At 39.7% G+C, this 18,024-nt stretch overlaps 2 protein-coding genes across 2 annotated transcripts; both read left to right on the top strand.

Moving 5' to 3' along the window:
• Positions 1–95: 95 nt before the first annotated feature.
• LOC101472896 (insulin-like growth factor-binding protein 6) lies at positions 96–2,543 on the top strand. Its single transcript, XM_004545359.2, has 4 exons — positions 96–595; positions 941–969; positions 1,097–1,216; positions 1,331–2,543. Exons 1-4 carry the CDS (start codon positions 286–288, stop codon positions 1,436–1,438), a joined length of 567 nt encoding a protein of 188 aa, XP_004545416.1. The 5' UTR covers positions 96–285; the 3' UTR covers positions 1,439–2,543.
• Positions 2,544–4,556: 2,013 nt separating this feature from the next.
• LOC101474736 (phosphatidylinositol 5-phosphate 4-kinase type-2 gamma) lies at positions 4,557–15,771 on the top strand. The gene is made up of 10 exons (XM_004544985.2): positions 4,557–5,053; positions 5,142–5,239; positions 5,966–6,062; positions 6,588–6,737; positions 11,935–12,081; positions 12,388–12,426; positions 14,872–14,985; positions 15,062–15,317; positions 15,431–15,534; positions 15,613–15,771. The coding sequence occupies exons 1-10, from the start codon at positions 4,904–4,906 to the stop codon at positions 15,691–15,693; spliced, it is 1,236 nt and encodes a 411-aa protein (XP_004545042.1). The 5' UTR covers positions 4,557–4,903; the 3' UTR covers positions 15,694–15,771.
• The last annotated feature ends 2,253 nt before the right edge of the window (positions 15,772–18,024 follow it).

Here is an 18,024-nt window from a genome sequence, read left to right as displayed (position 1 = left end):
GTGCGTGAGCACGTGTATGTGTCAGAGACAAGTCAAATGGGGTGTGCTCAGCTGTGTGGAAATGAGAGGAAAGCTAACATTCTCCATCACGTATCCCTCCCATACCTTTCCTCTTTAAAAGCTGCTGTCAGTGGCGTCTGTCAGCTGCATTATCACTTGCTGCTCTCAGCTGGAGCAAATTATCCAAAACTGGGAACAGAGTTAGAAAAGGGAATCTTGGAACCGTTTATTACTGCTACGAGGCTGCACTGGAACCATTTATTAGCAGACAACTTTTAGTGTAAGATGTTGCTGTGTTTAAACATCCTGGTGCTGGTCCTCCTGCAGCTGGCTTGTTCAAGCCCACTGACCACACCGTCCAGAGGATGTCCTACCTGCAGAGGAAAGCACTCACAGAGGCAGCCGTCTGTAGAGGTAAATGCCACAACTTTGGCTCTTGGAGAGCCGTGTGGCGTCTACACTCTGAGCTGCGCCCACGGTCTGCGTTGTGCACCTCCAGACGATGAGCCAAAGCCCCTGCGTGCCCTGCTGGAAGGCAGAGGAGTCTGCAGTAATGCCAGTAGCACCAGCCCGACTAAACCGGTCCATGTTGCTGGTAAGTTTCAGCTTACTTTTTTGGGAGAAGCTATGATTTAATCAGTGAGAGAGAAACATTATGGATTTAGGAGTAATTGAATACTTATTATTATTATTTTGCTGTTGTTGGCTGAGATACAATCTTAAATATCACATTTATCTCGAAAGTTAAATGCTTTTAACTCACTGCTTTTCAGGTTATTATCATGTTATAATGGAAATTGGAGTATGACTAGAGAAATCAACATGTGTTACCAAGCAAAAGATCTCAAAATGTGTGAAATCTTCCTCAATTGAATGGCATAAACGCTAAAATTTTAAAAACTGATGTTCTTGTTTGTTTTTATTTGCTTTCATACACTAGAAAGTACACCTACTGAGAATCCAGATGAGGTAAAAACGCTCATCCTGTACTGTATATCTATGTTTAAAAAACAAAACAAAACAAAAAGAGCACATTCCTGACAGTGAATTAAAGTAGGCATTACATATATCTGGTTAACTCTGTTCCTTCTCTCAGGCTCCATGCCGTCAGCTGCTAACGACAATCATCGAAGGTCTTAATGCCCATTTATTTACGTCAAACCATGATATCTACATGCCCAACTGTGACAAGCGTGGTTTCTTCAGAAAGAAGCAGGTGAGTCTCCAAATTAGATGATTTATAGGAAAAAGGGCTGATCTCACATTGATTCTATAGAGACCAGACATCTTTGCATTTAACTCTTTACTATGTCTGTTGTGTTTTCGGCAGTGTTGGTCATCTCGAGGTGGGCGGCGGCGAGGAAAGTGTTGGTGCGTTGACAAGAACGGCATGCCCCTGTCTACAAACACTAAACAGAAGGGTGGTCTGAGCTGTTAAATGCAACGAGGAGGCTGAAGCTTCAGTCCCTGTGTGAGATTACGATGAAGGCACACCAGACCAGTAAAGGGACCGAACACAGTGCCTCTTATGTGACTGTGCGCCAGCAGAGAGAAGGACATCGCTATTACAAGGCTGTTTAACAATCAGGTGAAACTTTAGTGTCCATGCGCCCTCTGCTGAACACATTAAAACTTTATTGGTTTGATGTCCTTTCATGTTAACCCTCATAACACGCGGCCATTTAAAAATGCTGTTTGCTTTTGAAGGGAAACCCCATTTGTTCTAACATGAAACTGATTCTAAGTATTGTAAATGACAGCTATTGATTATTGGATTGATTAACCATAAATCAGTTATGATTTTTTTCTTGAAAAGAATATCTATGTAAGCATAGAGAGGCACATTTTCGGCATCCACCAGTGGCACATCGTGTTATTAATGCAAGTTTAGAATTTTATAGACTGACTGATCACTAGAAAAAAACTCTTTTCCAATTATAGCTAAAACCTCCAGGGCTGATTAAAGAAGCAATAAATTTGGTTAGGTGAGTGTCTGAGGAATCAGCCTCAGTGGGTTCAATTATATTCTCAAAGTGGAGAAAAACAAAATAATTTTATCCCGAAACACTTTGTTATTAGGAATGAGTCCTGCACACTGGTGTATGCCAGCTTTTAGTCCCTTTTTCTCCTCTTCCTCTCTAATCAGCTCAGGAGAAAGTCTTTTCCCCCCCATTTTGACACCCAGTCGAACCCACAAAAGCAGTTATTTAAGGTCATTTAACTTCATAAATTTCTCAATCCAAACAATAAGTTTAGAAAATATGGTCTGTCTTTTTTTTTTTAATTTGTTTTTGTATCTTTTCAGTGTATTTATATATATTTTCCATATTTTTTTTAAACTTTGAAACCACTGTAATTGTACAACTATCAATGCTGTAAAATATCTCAACATGTAATCCTATTTATGTTACTTCGGATATGATATTCTATTTATGTTAACACTGATAGCGCCATTAGTGATTAAGGACTTGGGGGCATTTTTAATTTTCAAGACTGATATACGGCGAAACACAGTATTACAAAAATAAATGTAAGATTTTTATTGGTTATTATATTAAAGATTTTTTAAAATAAAACATGTTTTAGTTTTTAAATTTATCTGGCCCTTTAAACAGGAAGTCTCAGCTCTTTAGTCTAGTGGTTCCTGCAACCACAATAGAAAGAATATTATGATTTGCTGCAACAAGGGTGTCAAACATGTGGTCTGGAGGCCCGAACTGGCCCGTGGAATGGTCCAATACGGTCCACCTGGTGGTTTTGTGAAGTGTAAAAATTACAGCTCCCACTGTAATTTGCACCAGAAAGTACTGTGTTACAAGTCTTAGTGGTTAACAACCAAGCAGGAAGCATAGGGTTGCACTGGCCCCACAATGCTTATGCATGAATGAGACAGTGTATGACTGTGAACAGGGCACTTCTGCATGTGCATCATGAGTATAACTACTATCAGGATAATTAATTTACTTAAAAATTGTTCATCACAAACCAACATTTAACCTCTTATGCAGTTCAAATAATATCATCCACACAAACTGGCCACTTTATTAGGTACACTTCTTTGGTACTGGGTTGGGTCCCCTTTTGAGTTCAGGACTGCCTTAATTCTGTAATTTCTATGTTGAACATTTCTCAGATATTTTGGTCTATATTGATGTGACAGCATCACACAGTTTTTGCAGAATTGTCAGCTGCACATGATGAAACTCTCCTGGTCCACAACATCCCAAAGGTGCTCTATTGGCTTCAAATCTGGTGAATGTGGAGGAGGCCATTTGAGCAACTGTGAACTCATTGTCATGTTCAATGACATGATGCACTATGCTGCTGTAAGCAGGAATCAGAAGATGGCTTTGTGGTCATAAATGGATGGGCATGGTCAGCGACAATAATCAGACTGTGGCATTTAAACAATGCTCCATTGGGCCTAATGGGCCTAAAGTGTGCCAAGAAAATATCCCTTACACCATTACACCACCAGCAGCCTGAAGTGCTGATCCACGGCATCGTGGATACGTGCTTTCATGTTGTTTATTCTGACACTATCACCTGAATGTCACAGCAGAGATCACTGAAGCTGAGGTCACTAATATTCAAACTTGTCCAAGATTTTTAGTAGACCCACATATTGTACCAATCTGAAAGTACCATCACTTCGTTCTCGAGTTATCGTGTTCACAAAGTTGGGTATCCATGCCATCTGCCCTGACGTCCTAAAGGGAGTATGGCCATTCTCCTCTGACCTCTGAAGTAGATAAAGCATTTTCACCCAGATAACAGCCATTCAAAACTATTCTCTGTAAACCTTGTTTGGGAAAATATCAGTAGATCAGCAGGTTCTGAAATAACCAGACTAGCCTGTCCGGCACCAGCAACCATGCAAATGGTCAAGTCCCTTAAATCATCTTTCTTCCCCATTCTGCTCAGTTTGAACTTCTGCAGGTCATACAGGCCATGTCTACACGCTCAAATGCCATGGTAATGCCATGACATATTTGCACGTACAGGTGTACCTAACAAAGTGGCACAGGCTCAGCATGACCCACTGAATTCTACATCAGTTTCTCACTATTGTATTTATTTATGATAAAATATTCTGATGAGCCTGACCACACCGCACTGAGTAAGATAGATGAATGACATCAACACGTGAATACAAAATGCATATATTCTTCTTTAGAGTATTTTTGAATAAAAAAAACAAACAAACAAAAAACTGATGCAATTTAAAATTATTTAAGTAAACGGAAACAAAACACATTTCCCTCACAGCATGTGCTATTATAAACATAAATTGCTACATTTTAAAGGTCACAAACAAACAAATATATATATATATATATATATAATTATAAAATTAACTATAATTAACAAATCACCACTAAGAGCTGTAATAATAGAGGTGGGCCAGCAGAATATGATGGATACTTTGTTTCTATAGATTCCAGGTCTCCAGAAGAAACCACATTAAAAAATACACTTCTCTCCCCTACATACAAGTTAAAAGTTTCAGTATCGACATTGGTATCGGCAATACTAGCCCTTTATTTACTTGGTATCGGATGGATACCAAACTTTGCAGAATCGTACAGCACTGGTAATTTAGATGTAATTACTGCAGTTCTGCCTGTAAGCAAGCCTGCACGAAAATGATCATTAATGTGACAGCATGTCAAATTAACAAAGCTTAAAAATGAGCCACAAAATAAGATGATGAAGGCTCAGCCCGTGTTGGGGGAGGCTCTGCACCTGTTCGTTGCTGGACTGAAGGACCAAAAGGCGCTGGGCTCGCAGGGTGTTGGATCAAAGCGCTAATAGGCTGCTGCAGGGCGGACTTTAGCCTACTTTACATACAGAGACAACAAAACGCCTGTCCACAGACGGAGACGCGGATACCTGCCTGAAAATGTCTTCTCCCAGTGCTACCTCCAACCCTCTGAACACTCTGGCGCCAAAAAGGAAGACGAAGAAGAAACACTTTGTTCAACAGAAAGTGAAGGTTTTCCGAGCGAGTGACCCCGTGTTGAGCGTGCTGATGTGGGGAGTCAATCATTCGGTAGCTATAAGGCCGTTTAATGTGCACTTCTGTCTGCCTGGGTATGAAAATGTTCATTATTAACTATTTATCCACTGATCATGCGCAGATTAATGACCTGAGCCAGGTGCCCGTACCTGTCATGCTGCTCCCAGACGACTTCAAAGCCAGCACCAAGATCAAAGTCAACAACCACCTCTTCAATAAGTACTGTGCTCTGCTCATAGGCTCTACTCAGCTCTGTCTGCATGATTGCAGGAGCCTCGTTTTGCTTCCTGTAAACTGCACAGATTTTTGTTCCTCTCAGGATTTATTTCTCGGTGTTATTGTCTCTGCTTATCAGAATATCCAGACCCCTTTAGAGAGCAACGGTGTTTTTCTTCACCAACACTATAGCTACAGTAATGAGCGCAGTGCAATATTGTCTCGAAAGAGAAAGAATGATGTTATGGGCTAAAGTTAGAAGTGCAGCATTAACTTGTGTTTTTTTTACTTGCTGTGCAACATAATTTAAAAGGCAAAAAAAGGTTAGCTTGATGGATTTATCTGAAATAGTGGTGGAAGAGTGTCAGTCAGAGTGTGCTACAGTATAATAATCATTTATAAAAGCTGTCCTATACAGTGTCTGTTGTTAGGTTCGGTTTCTATAAGCACTGAGTCTAGAAAAGTGAAAGGCTTTCAATAATCCTTTAATCCGTTCAGGAATCCGGGTTCAGTAAAGACTTATGAACAGAGGTTTGAGGACCAATAAAATATTTTCCCAAGGTTAAAGTGCCGTTACTGTAGTGAGATTTCTCTGAACTTGTTTTGATCTGGAAGCTGTTAAGCAGCAGGATCCCTAATATAATTCAGTCAGCTAATAGTCACGAGCATAGATCTTTTGTAAAATGTTGCTGCACACTAAATCTATGCGTTATTGTCATTATTCCTCAGGGAGACTCTTCCAGGACAGTTTAAATTCAAAGAGTACTGTCCTCAAGTGTTCAGAAACCTGCGAGAGCGCTTTGGCATTGAGGATCAAGATTTCCAGGTATGATTCACAGCAAGTCTGCGTTTCATTGTGCACTAAAATATAAATTTGGATAAAATCTATCGTTTCACAAAAATGTAGAGGCCATTAGAAAAAAACATAGACTCGCACAAGCAGAGAACATCCAAGGCTCTGTGTGTTTTCCTTTGATCGAAACCATGAACTTTTATGTGCATATTGATCTGCTCGCTTCTACATTTGCATTTCTTTGTGTCGTATTTTGCATGCGCCAGGTGGCACACAGCCATCCTCCAGTCTGGGAAGTGCACATTTGCTTAGCACACAATTACGGGAAACATATTGTTGCTGATAAAAGTCACATTAGCTTACTGCAGACCTGCATTCAGATCAATGTAAGAAGCATGTTAAAACAAAGCTTTTTATGGACCGATGCTGCGCAGCATTACATTTCTGGTATATGTAAGATATTTGCATTTGTTTCAACACTTTAAAATGTGAAAGGTTTCCCAGGGCAGGAGGCTTCTCCTTCTGATCTCATGATGCTGTTCTCTCACTCACCGGCAGGTTTCTCTGGCTCGGAGTCCTCCTCTCAGACACGACGAAGGGAAATATGCGGGCCTGCTGCTGACGTCGTACGACCGCACTTTGGTTATAAAAGAAATTTCCAGTGAGGAGGTTGCAGAAATGCATAATGCGCTCTCTGCATATCACCAGGTAGGACTGACACAAGTTTATATGTCCTTTAAAGGTCAGAGAGTAGGTTCAATTTTAAAATTGGAGACTCCAGCTTTCAGGCCCCTTTTCTGTGGAACCAGCTCCCAGTTTGGATACTGGAGAGAGGCACTCTCTCTGCTTTTACAATAAGGCTCAAAACTATACTTTCTGATAAAGGTTATAGTTAGGGCTGGATCAGGTGACCCAGAATCCTCCCTTAGTTACCCTGCATTTAGGGCTAAGCTGCTGGGCTCTTCCCATAGTGCACTGAGTGTTTCTTCTTCACCTCTTTTCACTGTCTGTGGTTGTTCACCACTTTGCATTTAATCATTAGTTATTATTAATCCCTGGCTCTCTTACACAGTGTGTCTTTTGTTGTGTCTCCCTCTCCTCACCCCTAACCGGTTGCAGCTGATGGCTGCCTCTCCTGGTTCTGCTGCAAGTTTTTTCCTGTTAAAAGGGAGTTTTTCCTTCCCACTGTCACCATATGCTTGCTCACGTGGGGTCATCTGATTGTTGTGGTTTTCTCTCTTTTACTCTTTTACCTTTTAGTATGAAGTGCCTTGATGTGACTGTTGCTGCGATTTGGAGCTAAATAAAATGAATTGAATTGAACTGAACTAAGAACATAGTATTTCTAGTGTGTGCATGGTTGCAATCCTTTTGTACATGCACACATCTACCAGTCTTTTCTCTTTCCTTGTGTCGTTTTTATACAAGAAAAAAATGTGCCCTTTTTACATTAACCATGGTTGCCATGGTAAAGGTTTTACAGCATCAAAGCTGAGACACGAGTGTTAGAATTTCATGGCTCCAGTTTTACATTTAAATTGAAGCATATTAAATAATTCACATTGAAGAATGATTCTGTCAGAGCTTTTTCTGGTTATACAGATACAAAAAAAAATAACACACCAAACAGAGAAAGCTAAGTCACATGACATATTAACAAGTAGCATGATGTTTGTTTGCTTGTACTGTATTTCTTTTCTGTAGTGCCACAAAAGGCCTTCACACAGCTTTTTGTTGTTGGTGTTGTTGTTGAAAGAGCACTGATGTTACCAATGACATTTAAAAGGGCTTGCAGTAAGCCATGATACTGTTGCATGAGCCTGTCAGTGTCACGGGTCTGGGTCCGTTGGACCCAGTATGTGGAGTTTCATGTTTTTGTTATTCCATGTTTGAGGTTATTATGTTTTGGTTTTAGTTTGCATCAGGGATTGTTTTCTTGTTCTCTTGTTGTGTTTATGATGATGATTATGATGTTTATTATTTGAGTTTCATGTTTAAGGATTTGTTCTCGGTTGTATCTCACGTTTAGTTTAGTTCAGGTTCCATGTGTCATTCTGTCTGTCTCTCAGTGTCAGGTCTGCGTCTTGGTGTGGTGTTCTCATTTCCTGTTTTATTGTGAAGGTCTGGGTCTCATGTGAGTGTGTTCAGTTTTACCTCTGTCTCGTCTTGTTGATCATTCCCAGCTGTGTCCACCACCTGTGTGTAATTCCCCTGTGTTTCTCTGGGTGTATTTAAGTCATGTCCTCCGTTGTTGTAGTTGCTGGTCCGTCTGTGTATTCCACCCTGCCTCATCTGTGTTTCTACCATGTCTCACCTGTGTGTTCTCCCTGCTGTCCATCATCAGTCTCCTCTGCTCATTCAGGTTTGTGCTTTGTAGTTTTAGTTGTTTCCCAGTATAGTTTAGTTCTCCGTGTTGCCGTTTGCCTCTCCTTTTGTGTTCAATAAATCACCTTTTACACCTTCACGACTGCCTGCGTGTGGATCCTCCTTTTCCTCCTCCACACGGCTCCTCTCACTCGCCGTGACAGTCAGTGAACATCACTCCCTAATCTCAGATCACTTTAATGCATTTCCACTGAAAAGACACTGGCCCTGGTGCCAAAAAATCAATAAAAATGCCCGAAGTTGGCACCACTGGTATCAATTGATATAGGAGGGGTTACCAAAAAAAAAAAAATTCACTGATGACTCACAGATGTAGACCACAGATTCTGTGCAACATGATTTCCTTCCTACAGATATTACTTCTGAGGCATAACGATTTTTCGCAGACCTGTCAAAATGTTTCCTTCTCATAAATCACCAAGAGAGAATCAAATACGCACCACCATCAGAGATTTATACTACAGACCCAGTTGCACAGACCCAGGATATCTTTGCGCTATCTGGATTCACTTACCCTAACACTGGCAATCAGGATAAGCGGTCACGTGTAGCTGGTAATCATCTTGCTAAGTTAACCCAGGGTTTCCCCTTTGTGGTCACATGAAAGTGGTGGCATTAGCAGTAGAGCAGCTGATGTTACACAGGAAGGTGAGAGAATACTATGGGAAAAATATGAAGAAGTTAAACAGGTAATATGCCTGAAAGCAACATAGCTGCTGCAGACAAAGCAGTATCAGGGTATGTAAGAGAAAAAGCGCTTAAGAGTAATATCGTATTAAAATTGTATGTGTTAAGGACTTTGGTTAATAATAACGCTTAGCCTTTCTGAAGCCTGAAAAGAAAGCCAGCAACATACTGACTGTGTAGGTTAACAGATTTATCATATCAAAATGCAAGAAGATATTGATATTAATTGAGTATTTCATTAAATTAATGTTTAAAGGGCATTTTTCATTCTTATTCTCTCATCTGCAGTCCCTGTGATGTTTCATGATCTGAGAATAAATAATTCATATAAAAACTCAATTCAAACGGAGGCTTAGTCTATGTCCAACAGACCTTAGAATAAGGTCAGCAGGTACAGTGCGGGGCTCTGTTTAAGATCATATATAAATGCTTATAGAGCAATAAGATTGTTACTGATAGTCATCAGGGAAAGATGAAAAATTTAGATGCTATTTAAAATCTAAATGTTGTAGTGATGCTGACCACAAGAGTTGTGTATGCTGTGTGAGCACAGTAGATTAGGACAGGTGTAGTGCTACTGTTAAACAAACTAGAATTGTTTCTAGCTTGTTCACAACGCTAATGTGAGCCAGTACTCTGCCAGTGTAGGTATATAATCGACAGCTCAGACACGCTGTGCATAAACTCAGCCGGTCATTCTTATCATTCTAGTAATTTGGAGGGGTTTGTTTTTGTTGTGCTATATGAGCTCATAGAGGTGTTCTGTGAAGCAAGATTATGGGGTTAGTGAGCTGTCTTGACCTTAAAGTCAGAGTTTTCAGTGTCATGAAAGCGGCTCTCTTTTTACCAGGATAAGTCATCATGATAACAGGTCACTGTTTGAAAACAGCATGTTTTTTAATGATTGCTTAATTTACAACATTTTAAGGTGTGATATAGATTTTCTGCCGGAGCTATATGTTTCATATGCAGCTTGTTAAGCCTACTACTATTACTTTACTAAAACCTCTTAATAATGGGGTCTATAAATGTACAGCTGTGAAAACGGTGCCACTAGAGTGTGTATATATTATTCTGGTGATGCAGAAAATGTTTAAATGTTGTTATGCCCGATTCTAATCTGCTGCCTCTTTTACACTGTTTGAACCGCAGCTGCAGGAAGACTGAACACACACCATGAACACCTATCAATCAGTTAAATCAGATTCACGTTGGTCTGCTGACAAACTAAAGTGATTTGCACTTGCCAGTTTAAAGTTTCAGAGGTCTAATGTGCAGCCACCATATTAGACATCAACAGCAGCGCTGAGCGCACACTTAGTGGTAACATAAATATATTAACTCAAATTAAAACGTTTACTTCACCACTCTGCCAAATCCCAAGATAAATGACTTTGCATTTCGCCGTTATATTTTTTCATTTCTTTATAGGTTTTATGACCACTTTACATCATGATCATCTGATAATGGCTCTAACTGGAGCAGGCAACAGTCACAGGGATCATTTGTGTGAGAAGAATCACTTGACATGTGAAACACGCCTTTTTATGAGAGCTTGAACTTTCTTCTGGTTCCCAGTTCAGTTTCTTTGGAGTTTGGGGCTCTTGCTTAGAACCCCAACTTATTTTGAGTTGGATATTTCTTGTGTGTTTTGTTCCCTCGCTGTCTCCTTATCTTTTCCTCCCTCAGTTTCTGTGCTTGTGTTTTTGTCCTCCAATGTCCCCATGAGTCTGTTTTCATATTTAATTTGAGTCTTCTTGCCTCCATATTTAGCATATCTTCCTAACTTTCGTTTTCTTTCATTTTTACTTGATGTCTGATTGTTCTGACATATGTTAAGTGCATTCAGGTATGCCTTGCTCCCTCAGCGTACCCGGGGGTCGATTCACTTACTGTAACACTGGCACTCAAGATAAGCCGGTTTCCTCCAGGGCTTTCATTCCATGTTCACGTGAAAGGGGTGTTGTTGGCAGAATCAGCCACATTTATTAATAAGTTAATGACATCAGACTGTTCATACAAAGAGGTTAAACACGCAATACAGACTGAAAATCTCACAGCAGTTAACTAGCTTTGTAAGGTGATAGATTTACCAATATGACAACTCTAACAATAGGACACAGGAGAATCTGATGGATTTTAACAGAGTATTTTATTAAATGAATTTAGTTTTAATTCTCCATTTGTTTCATCCTAATTAAAGGTTTGACACAAATGTCATTCAGTATATTACCAACTCCAAGTCCATCAGAATTAGCTCAGTTTCACTTGTAGATGCTCCAGTGCACAAATGCAATGCAGACAATGCTGTGCTCAGTGGCTTTGACACTTATTGTTGCTCATCACAATGAACTGTTTTCATACTTGAGGTATAACAGACGTCTCAAAATACAAAGCTGATTAAAAAATGAAGTCGAGCATTGTGTAAATCCACGTTTACTTGCTGGGACTGTACATCCTCCCTGCCTTTCTTGACATTTCTTGCTATGATGCTATGAAATGACTTTATATTACCCGTGCGTTGAATCATATCTGTTACAAGGAAAACCTTATCTTACTAGGAACTCTTTTATGTTATCATACTTTACCTCTTATGCAATGTCTTAACGACGCTGTAGAGTCATATAACAATGAAGCCATCTGTTTGAAATGCAGGCAGTGTTTTCAAATGGAGTTCGTCCTGTAAATTATTCCAAGTCTAAATTACATCTGCGGTGCTGATCAGATGCCACAGGAGGATCTTCAGGAAGAGCATTAACCACAACTTATTATATTCACGTGCAGATGTTTATTCTTCATGACTGAAAATCCATGTACTGATGGTCTCTTCCAGCATATTGTCACCTGCCACGGCAGTACGCTCCTCCCTCAGTTCCTGGCCATGTACAGAGTCACTGTGGAGAGTGAGGACACCTACCTGTTAGTAATGAGGAACATGTTCAGCCACCGACTTCACGTACACAGGAAGTATGACCTCAAGGTAATCCTCCAGAGGCAGTGTATCTCATATGATAGTGTCTTATTACTTTTATCAGCTATTGAAATGCTTAACTTACCAAAACATTTAAAGACAATAGTTTAAAAAACAGAGTGTTAAATGCTTGTGAATTAAAGTTATGCTTCACCCCAAACCATTTATTAATAGTAGACTGTTGGATTTATGGCCACACGTGTATCATCTCTGAGAACACATGAGTGATAATGACTATTCTAGCTTTGAAAGTAATGAGCAAATATGGATCTTTGGCTCAACAGTAACACCGGTCGCTTTCTTCTCTTTCATCAGGGCTCGCTGGTGTCTCGTGAAGCCAGTTTTAAAGAAAAGGTGAGATCAGATTCAGGTAAAGTCAGTCTGTTGTCCACAAGAGTTCCAGTGACGTTTGTCTTTACTGGAAATAAAGCACACGTGTGGCCGTGGAGTGTTTAAGAGGCAGTGATCTATTACAGATGGTTATTTTTACGTCTTCTGACTCAGGCTCAATGAAAGAGTGGCTGAATACATTTGAGCTTGTTAATTTTAATTATTGCACTAACATCTCCAGTAAGAAAATGGTCAAAAAAAGCTCGGCTCCACTCGATTATTATACCTTTATTTGGCAAATAGCTTTATTGCGATGTCTGATGTGTTTGGTTTCTTTTTTGTACCTGTTCAAATGAAGGACCAAAGTGTTTTCCTTTTAGTGCAACACAGCGTGTTGCACTAAAAGGAAAAATATATAATCTATGAGGTGGTTATTTCCAAAACCAGTCAAGTGCCTTTCTGGTCTTTAGTTTTTGAAGTGATTTAGTTCTGTGCTCACATCAAGCTGGGAGACTCGTGAGAGAGAGAGAGATAAACACGAAACGTCAAAAACAGCAGCTGACCCTGACTGATAAACACTCGTCTTTCAACTCCACGCGTCAAGCTTGGAGAGGCCTTTGCGTTTAAAAAAAGCATCTCCACAGCAGTCGAAGCCATTACGCAGCTATATTTCCATAGGATTCATTTTCAGAATTTCTTTCTAATTTCTCCTTACCAGTGCTTCCCTTGTAAAACTGCGGGTGTCCTTTTTTAATATGTTTAAATGAAAGACATATATTGAGTCACAGAAACTTTTGAAAATGCTTTTTTTTAATCATTAACATTTTCTACAATATTTTTCTACAATATTTTGCTCTTTTCTTTTTCAGAAAAGAGACACTACAATAAAAATGGTAGAAATATCTCAGTGAGGCAAAAAGAAAAACTGTTGGGGTCCAGAAAAGAGGTTCAGTAAATAGCTCAAACTGCCTGAAGACCAAACACAGTAAAGTTTTAGGGTTCATCAAGTCCATTAATTAATAGTGCCAGGTTGACTTTGTAAGCCATTAAAATAAGCGCTTTGCCTGTTGCACAGCGATTGAATTCATAGCTGGTGTGCAGATTACAATGTATCATCGGTTTATTTAGGTATGCATCTTTGATATGGTTCATTTATTTATTTATCTTGTAGTCAGCTCACATGATTATCTGCCATAATGAGCAGGATACAACAACCTATTTATATGGTACTGTGCAAAAGTTTCAAGCCCTCGATTTTGTCACGTTTTGTTTCCTGGACCAGATTTTGTTGTGATCTTTGAAATAGTCTTGAGCAGCCCAGGCTTTCTGAAGGTCTTTTTAAATTTTTCTATGAACATTGGCTGCTTTTTCATTCATTTTCAGTCCAATCCTTGTACCTGCCCATTTTCAAAGGAATATTGTTGTTGTTTGTTAAGCTACTTAACATTGACCTGTGAATCATTCAAGCATAAAAATGCACCTAACCCAAGGGATGATCCAGTGTTGTGTCTACACATAATACACATCTTTGTTAATAGCAGTCTGTCACAAAAACATATAATTTCTTCCCATTTCTTTAGTTGAATCTATGAAAACAATAACAGAGACAGGCATAATATAGCATTTCTGCACCAACAAGGTGATTCCAAAAAAGCTTTTACCTGAAAAACTGTGAGTCTTTCAGCCTAAACTTTGATTTTAGCTCACTGAGACTTGTGTAACCTGAAATTAACAAACAATTGTTCAGTACTTGGCGTAATGATAATGATAATGATAATGATACGCCACTAAAAGGCAACATTTCTGTGAAAAAAACCCATCTGATTATTGCCTAACATTGTCTGACGTTTGGACTGATAGCTACATCAATCACCGACTGCAAGTAAAATGATAAAAGCTGAAGTGAGAAAGAAAAACTTAGCATACCTGAAGTGGCTGCACGTGTGCTACTGCCCCCACAGTCTGTCTGAAGATGTGGACGTGTTTAGTATTCTGGCTGCTCTCCCCGGTTTGACAGGCTACATCTAAGACTGCAAACCAAAAATGTATTTTTTTTCTCTTTGAAATGTGCGCCTGAGGGCAGAGTGTGGAATTATTTTCCTATGTGTAACTGTTATTGTTTGCGCATTGTGACAAATGTGATTTTAAGATTAGACTTTCTTGAATCTTCCCACAGAAAAATCACTTAGCAACAGGCTGTTTTAAACATCAGAAGCCCTCTGTTTGGCCTCCAGCGACGCTGACCTAGATAAAAAAGAAAAAGATGAAGAAATATCTGGTTTAATAGAGGAAGTTTGACTAGCTGCAGAGCTGCGGGAACCTTTGATATTTCCATCTGTACTGATTCAGAAAACAAAATTATGAAAATGTTATTTGGCTTTAATCATATGAAAATGGAGAAGCTATAAATGTTTTGATGAAAAGAAAAATGCTGTTGAATGAATGTTGTAATTCTTTCTATATTTTCAGGTCAAGGAATTGCCCACTTATAAGGATGTGGACTTTATGAATAACATGCAGAAAGTTTATGTGAGTGATGAAGAGAAGGAGAAAATAATGGACAAGCTCAACAGAGACACTGAGGTAAGAGAGGCGTTGCTTTTTGTGGGGGATTTTTGTGTTTCTTGTCTCTGGTGTGTAATTATTTCTCTCACTGCAGTTTCTTGTACGTATGAGGATCATGGACTACAGCCTGCTGCTCGGTATCCACGATGTCGAAAGAGCCGAGATGGAGGAGGAGGAGGAGGAGATGGAGCTGTCCGATGAGGAGGAAGAGGATGATGAAAATGGCCTTGCTCCTGCTCCCCACTCCACCTCCCCTGAAGGCATTACCGGCTACATGAACTCCTTCAAACCCATGGGTCCCGGGGATTTCGACCCTTATGTGGATGTGTACGCTATTCAGAGCGCTGTGGGTGAGTCCCGACAGCCGAGATAGGAGCCCTGCGCTTTTTCACCCACCGAAACTTCCTCTCACACTGTGCTGATCAATATCGCTCGCCAAACACTGTGAATCGCTCCCTTGTAGGTGCGCCCCGTAGGGAGGTGTATTTTATGGGTCTGATTGACGTGCTGACGCAGTACGACACCAAGAAGAAAGCCGCTCACGCTGCCAAGGCTGTCAAACACGGGGTGAGAGATCAGTGCTCTGCAAAGTGTAAAGGGCTGCTTCTACTTATTTCTGATCGACTGTGTGTCTGTGTTTTGTAGGCAGGAGCTGAGATCTCAACTGTTCATCCAGAGCAGTACGCTAAACGCTTCAAAGAGTTCATCGCCAAAATCTTTGCCTAGTTCAGGGATTCATTTAATACATGAAGAATTCAGCTTTGCAGTCATCAAAGCATCACCAATAAAGCACTAATAATTTAATAGCATCCTTTTGTTTCCCTTCCTTTTTAAAAAACATCTTTACTATTCATGGGATTCTACACAGCTGTGCATTTATTCCAAGTGAAGAATTTGCGAAAAGGACTTCTTGGCAGCTCAATGTTGTTAATGGGTTTATTTTCTTTTGACGTAAAGTTTTGGCAACACTACTGTTGAGTCTAAGTGACAGCAAGAAATAAAAGATTCCTGAAAGACATCTTTCAAGTTTACACCTGTAAACATCACTAATATGAAGGTATTTGTTTTACTGGCCAAAGATGATAAAATAAGCTTTACACCAGCCACATTATTAGGTACATCTTGCTTGTATTCGCTTGGACTGCCTTAACTCTTCATGGTGTAGATTCAACAAAGAAAACAAAGATTTTGGTCAATGTTGATGTGATAGCATCACTCAGAACATCCATGATTTGAATCTTCTGTTCTACCATACCCAATCTGGTGAGTGTGGAGGGCATTTGAATGCAGTCATGTTCAAAAAAACAGCCTGAGATGATTTGAACTTTGTGACATGGTGTGTTATCCTGCTGAAGCAACCATCAGAAGGTGGGTACACTGTGGTCATAAAGGGATGGACATAGTAACAGGACTCAGACTGTGGCATTAAAATGATGCTCAGTTGGGGCTAAGGGAACCAAAGTGCGCCAAGAAAAGATCTCCAACCATTACACCACCATCATCAGGCTGAACTGTTAACACAATGGAGGATGGATCCATGCTTTCATGCTGTTTACGCAACATTTTGATCCTACCATCCCATCGGACCAGGCAACACTTTTTCCAATCTGCTATTGTCTAATTTTGGTGATTTTGCTTTTTGTAATCTCAGTTTCCCATTCTTAGCTGACAGGAGTGGCACCGGGTGGAGTTTTCTGCTGCTGAAGCCCATCTGCGTCAAGGTTTGAAGTGTTGTTGGAGATGCTCGTCTGCATAGCTTAGAGGTTGTGTAATAATATTGAGTCCAGCCCACTGGCACCAACAACCAACAGTCACCTTAGTTTAACGTCTGGGCTATAGTAACCATGGTAAGTTCAAGGTGTGCCATATGTACCAACTGTACCAAAGTTCTTTAATGGCCTAACTGCTTCTTATATTGTTACATTTTTCTTTGCCAACATCCTATTGAGTAAAGTAGGAACCACTTAGGATGGATCTAAGTGTCATTAGTTACTGCAAGCTGAAGCAAACTGATGTGATCCTAGCTGTACATGTGTTCCTTTAAATTGTATTCTCAGTGGTACAGCATTAATTTTTGTCTTTATTTAGTTGTCCCAGTCCTCCTGGCACACATTCCTGAAAATCCTTCAGCAGGGTTTCACTTTGGAATAGCAGCTGTGTGGACAAACAGGAGGGACAGAAAGATGAGAAATAAGAGGAAAAGACATTAAATGTTTTTTTAAATTTATTTTTTTATTTTTGTCTTTTAACCTAAAACAAAAAGAAGTATATTAATTATTTTATGCTACTTACTTTTTGGATATTTTTCTTTCAGCATTTGCAAAACACACTATAGGTTTGTTTACATGTACTATGTTCCAGAGCTTAAGTCTGGGTCCATCTGTTATGATTTCATTGTCATGTGAACATATATTAATTATACCTGTGCTAAAGACTGTGCATATCTACTCTTGAATCTATAAACCAGGAGATCTTGATAGCGTGCTACACAGATCTCTCTTATCTTTTTTAGAGAGACCCTAACTTATAGAGAAGTCTCATAGTGGTCATTTTTATTTTTGTCTCCAAATGTTTTCTGGGAAAAAAATGGGATTTGGTATATCATGCATCCAAGAAACTGAATCAGAGATGGATATATAAATAAGCCCATGACCTACAAAGAAGTAGGGCAGACTCAGTAGAGGCCTTTAACGAGGACTTTGTTGCGCCATAAGATCTTATGGTAGTTGCGTGTTGAATGATTCTGCTGAATGCCAAAAGACTCTGGCTGTCAGGAAAAAAAGGCTCTCAGCTTGTTTGAAAACAGGAACCTTGTGTCTGACCATGTACTACAAAAGTTTGTAGTCGCTGACAAATGTCCCTGTTTTTAACGATGATACACGATATGGACAAAAGTGTTGGGCCACATTTCTTAATCTTTGAATTCATGTGATTTCAGTCTCCTCGTCACAGGTGTATAAACAGAAACACAGAGGATCCAGTTCAATTCAGTTTTATTTATATGGCACCAAATCACAATAACAGTTTCCTCAAGGTGCTTTATATTGAAAGTTAATA

The sequence above is a fragment of the Maylandia zebra genome, linkage group LG5 (genome assembly GCF_041146795.1).
Source record: "Maylandia zebra isolate NMK-2024a linkage group LG5, Mzebra_GT3a, whole genome shotgun sequence".
NCBI lineage: Eukaryota > Metazoa > Chordata > Actinopteri > Cichliformes > Cichlidae > Maylandia > Maylandia zebra.
The sequence above is the reverse complement of the archived record's forward strand: the minus strand, read 5'-3'. Positions and strand labels throughout refer to the sequence as shown.

Excerpts from the sequence above, each read along its gene's own strand:
- LOC101472896 (XM_004545359.2), top strand. The coding sequence starts at position 286 with ATGTTGCTGTGTTTAAACATCCTGGTGCTGGTCCTCCTGCAGCTGGCT. Across the intron at positions 596-940 it reads TAAACCGGTCCATGTTGCTG|AAAGTACACCTACTGAGAAT; the intron begins GTAAGTTTCAGC and ends TTCATACACTAG. Across the intron at positions 1,217-1,330 it reads GTTTCTTCAGAAAGAAGCAG|TGTTGGTCATCTCGAGGTGG; the intron begins GTGAGTCTCCAA and ends TGTTTTCGGCAG.
- LOC101474736 (XM_004544985.2), top strand. The coding sequence starts at position 4,904 with ATGTCTTCTCCCAGTGCTACCTCCAACCCTCTGAACACTCTGGCGCCA. Across the intron at positions 14,986-15,061 it reads AGCTCAACAGAGACACTGAG|TTTCTTGTACGTATGAGGAT; the intron begins GTAAGAGAGGCG and ends CTCTCACTGCAG. Across the intron at positions 15,535-15,612 it reads CCAAGGCTGTCAAACACGGG|GCAGGAGCTGAGATCTCAAC; the intron begins GTGAGAGATCAG and ends TGTGTTTTGTAG.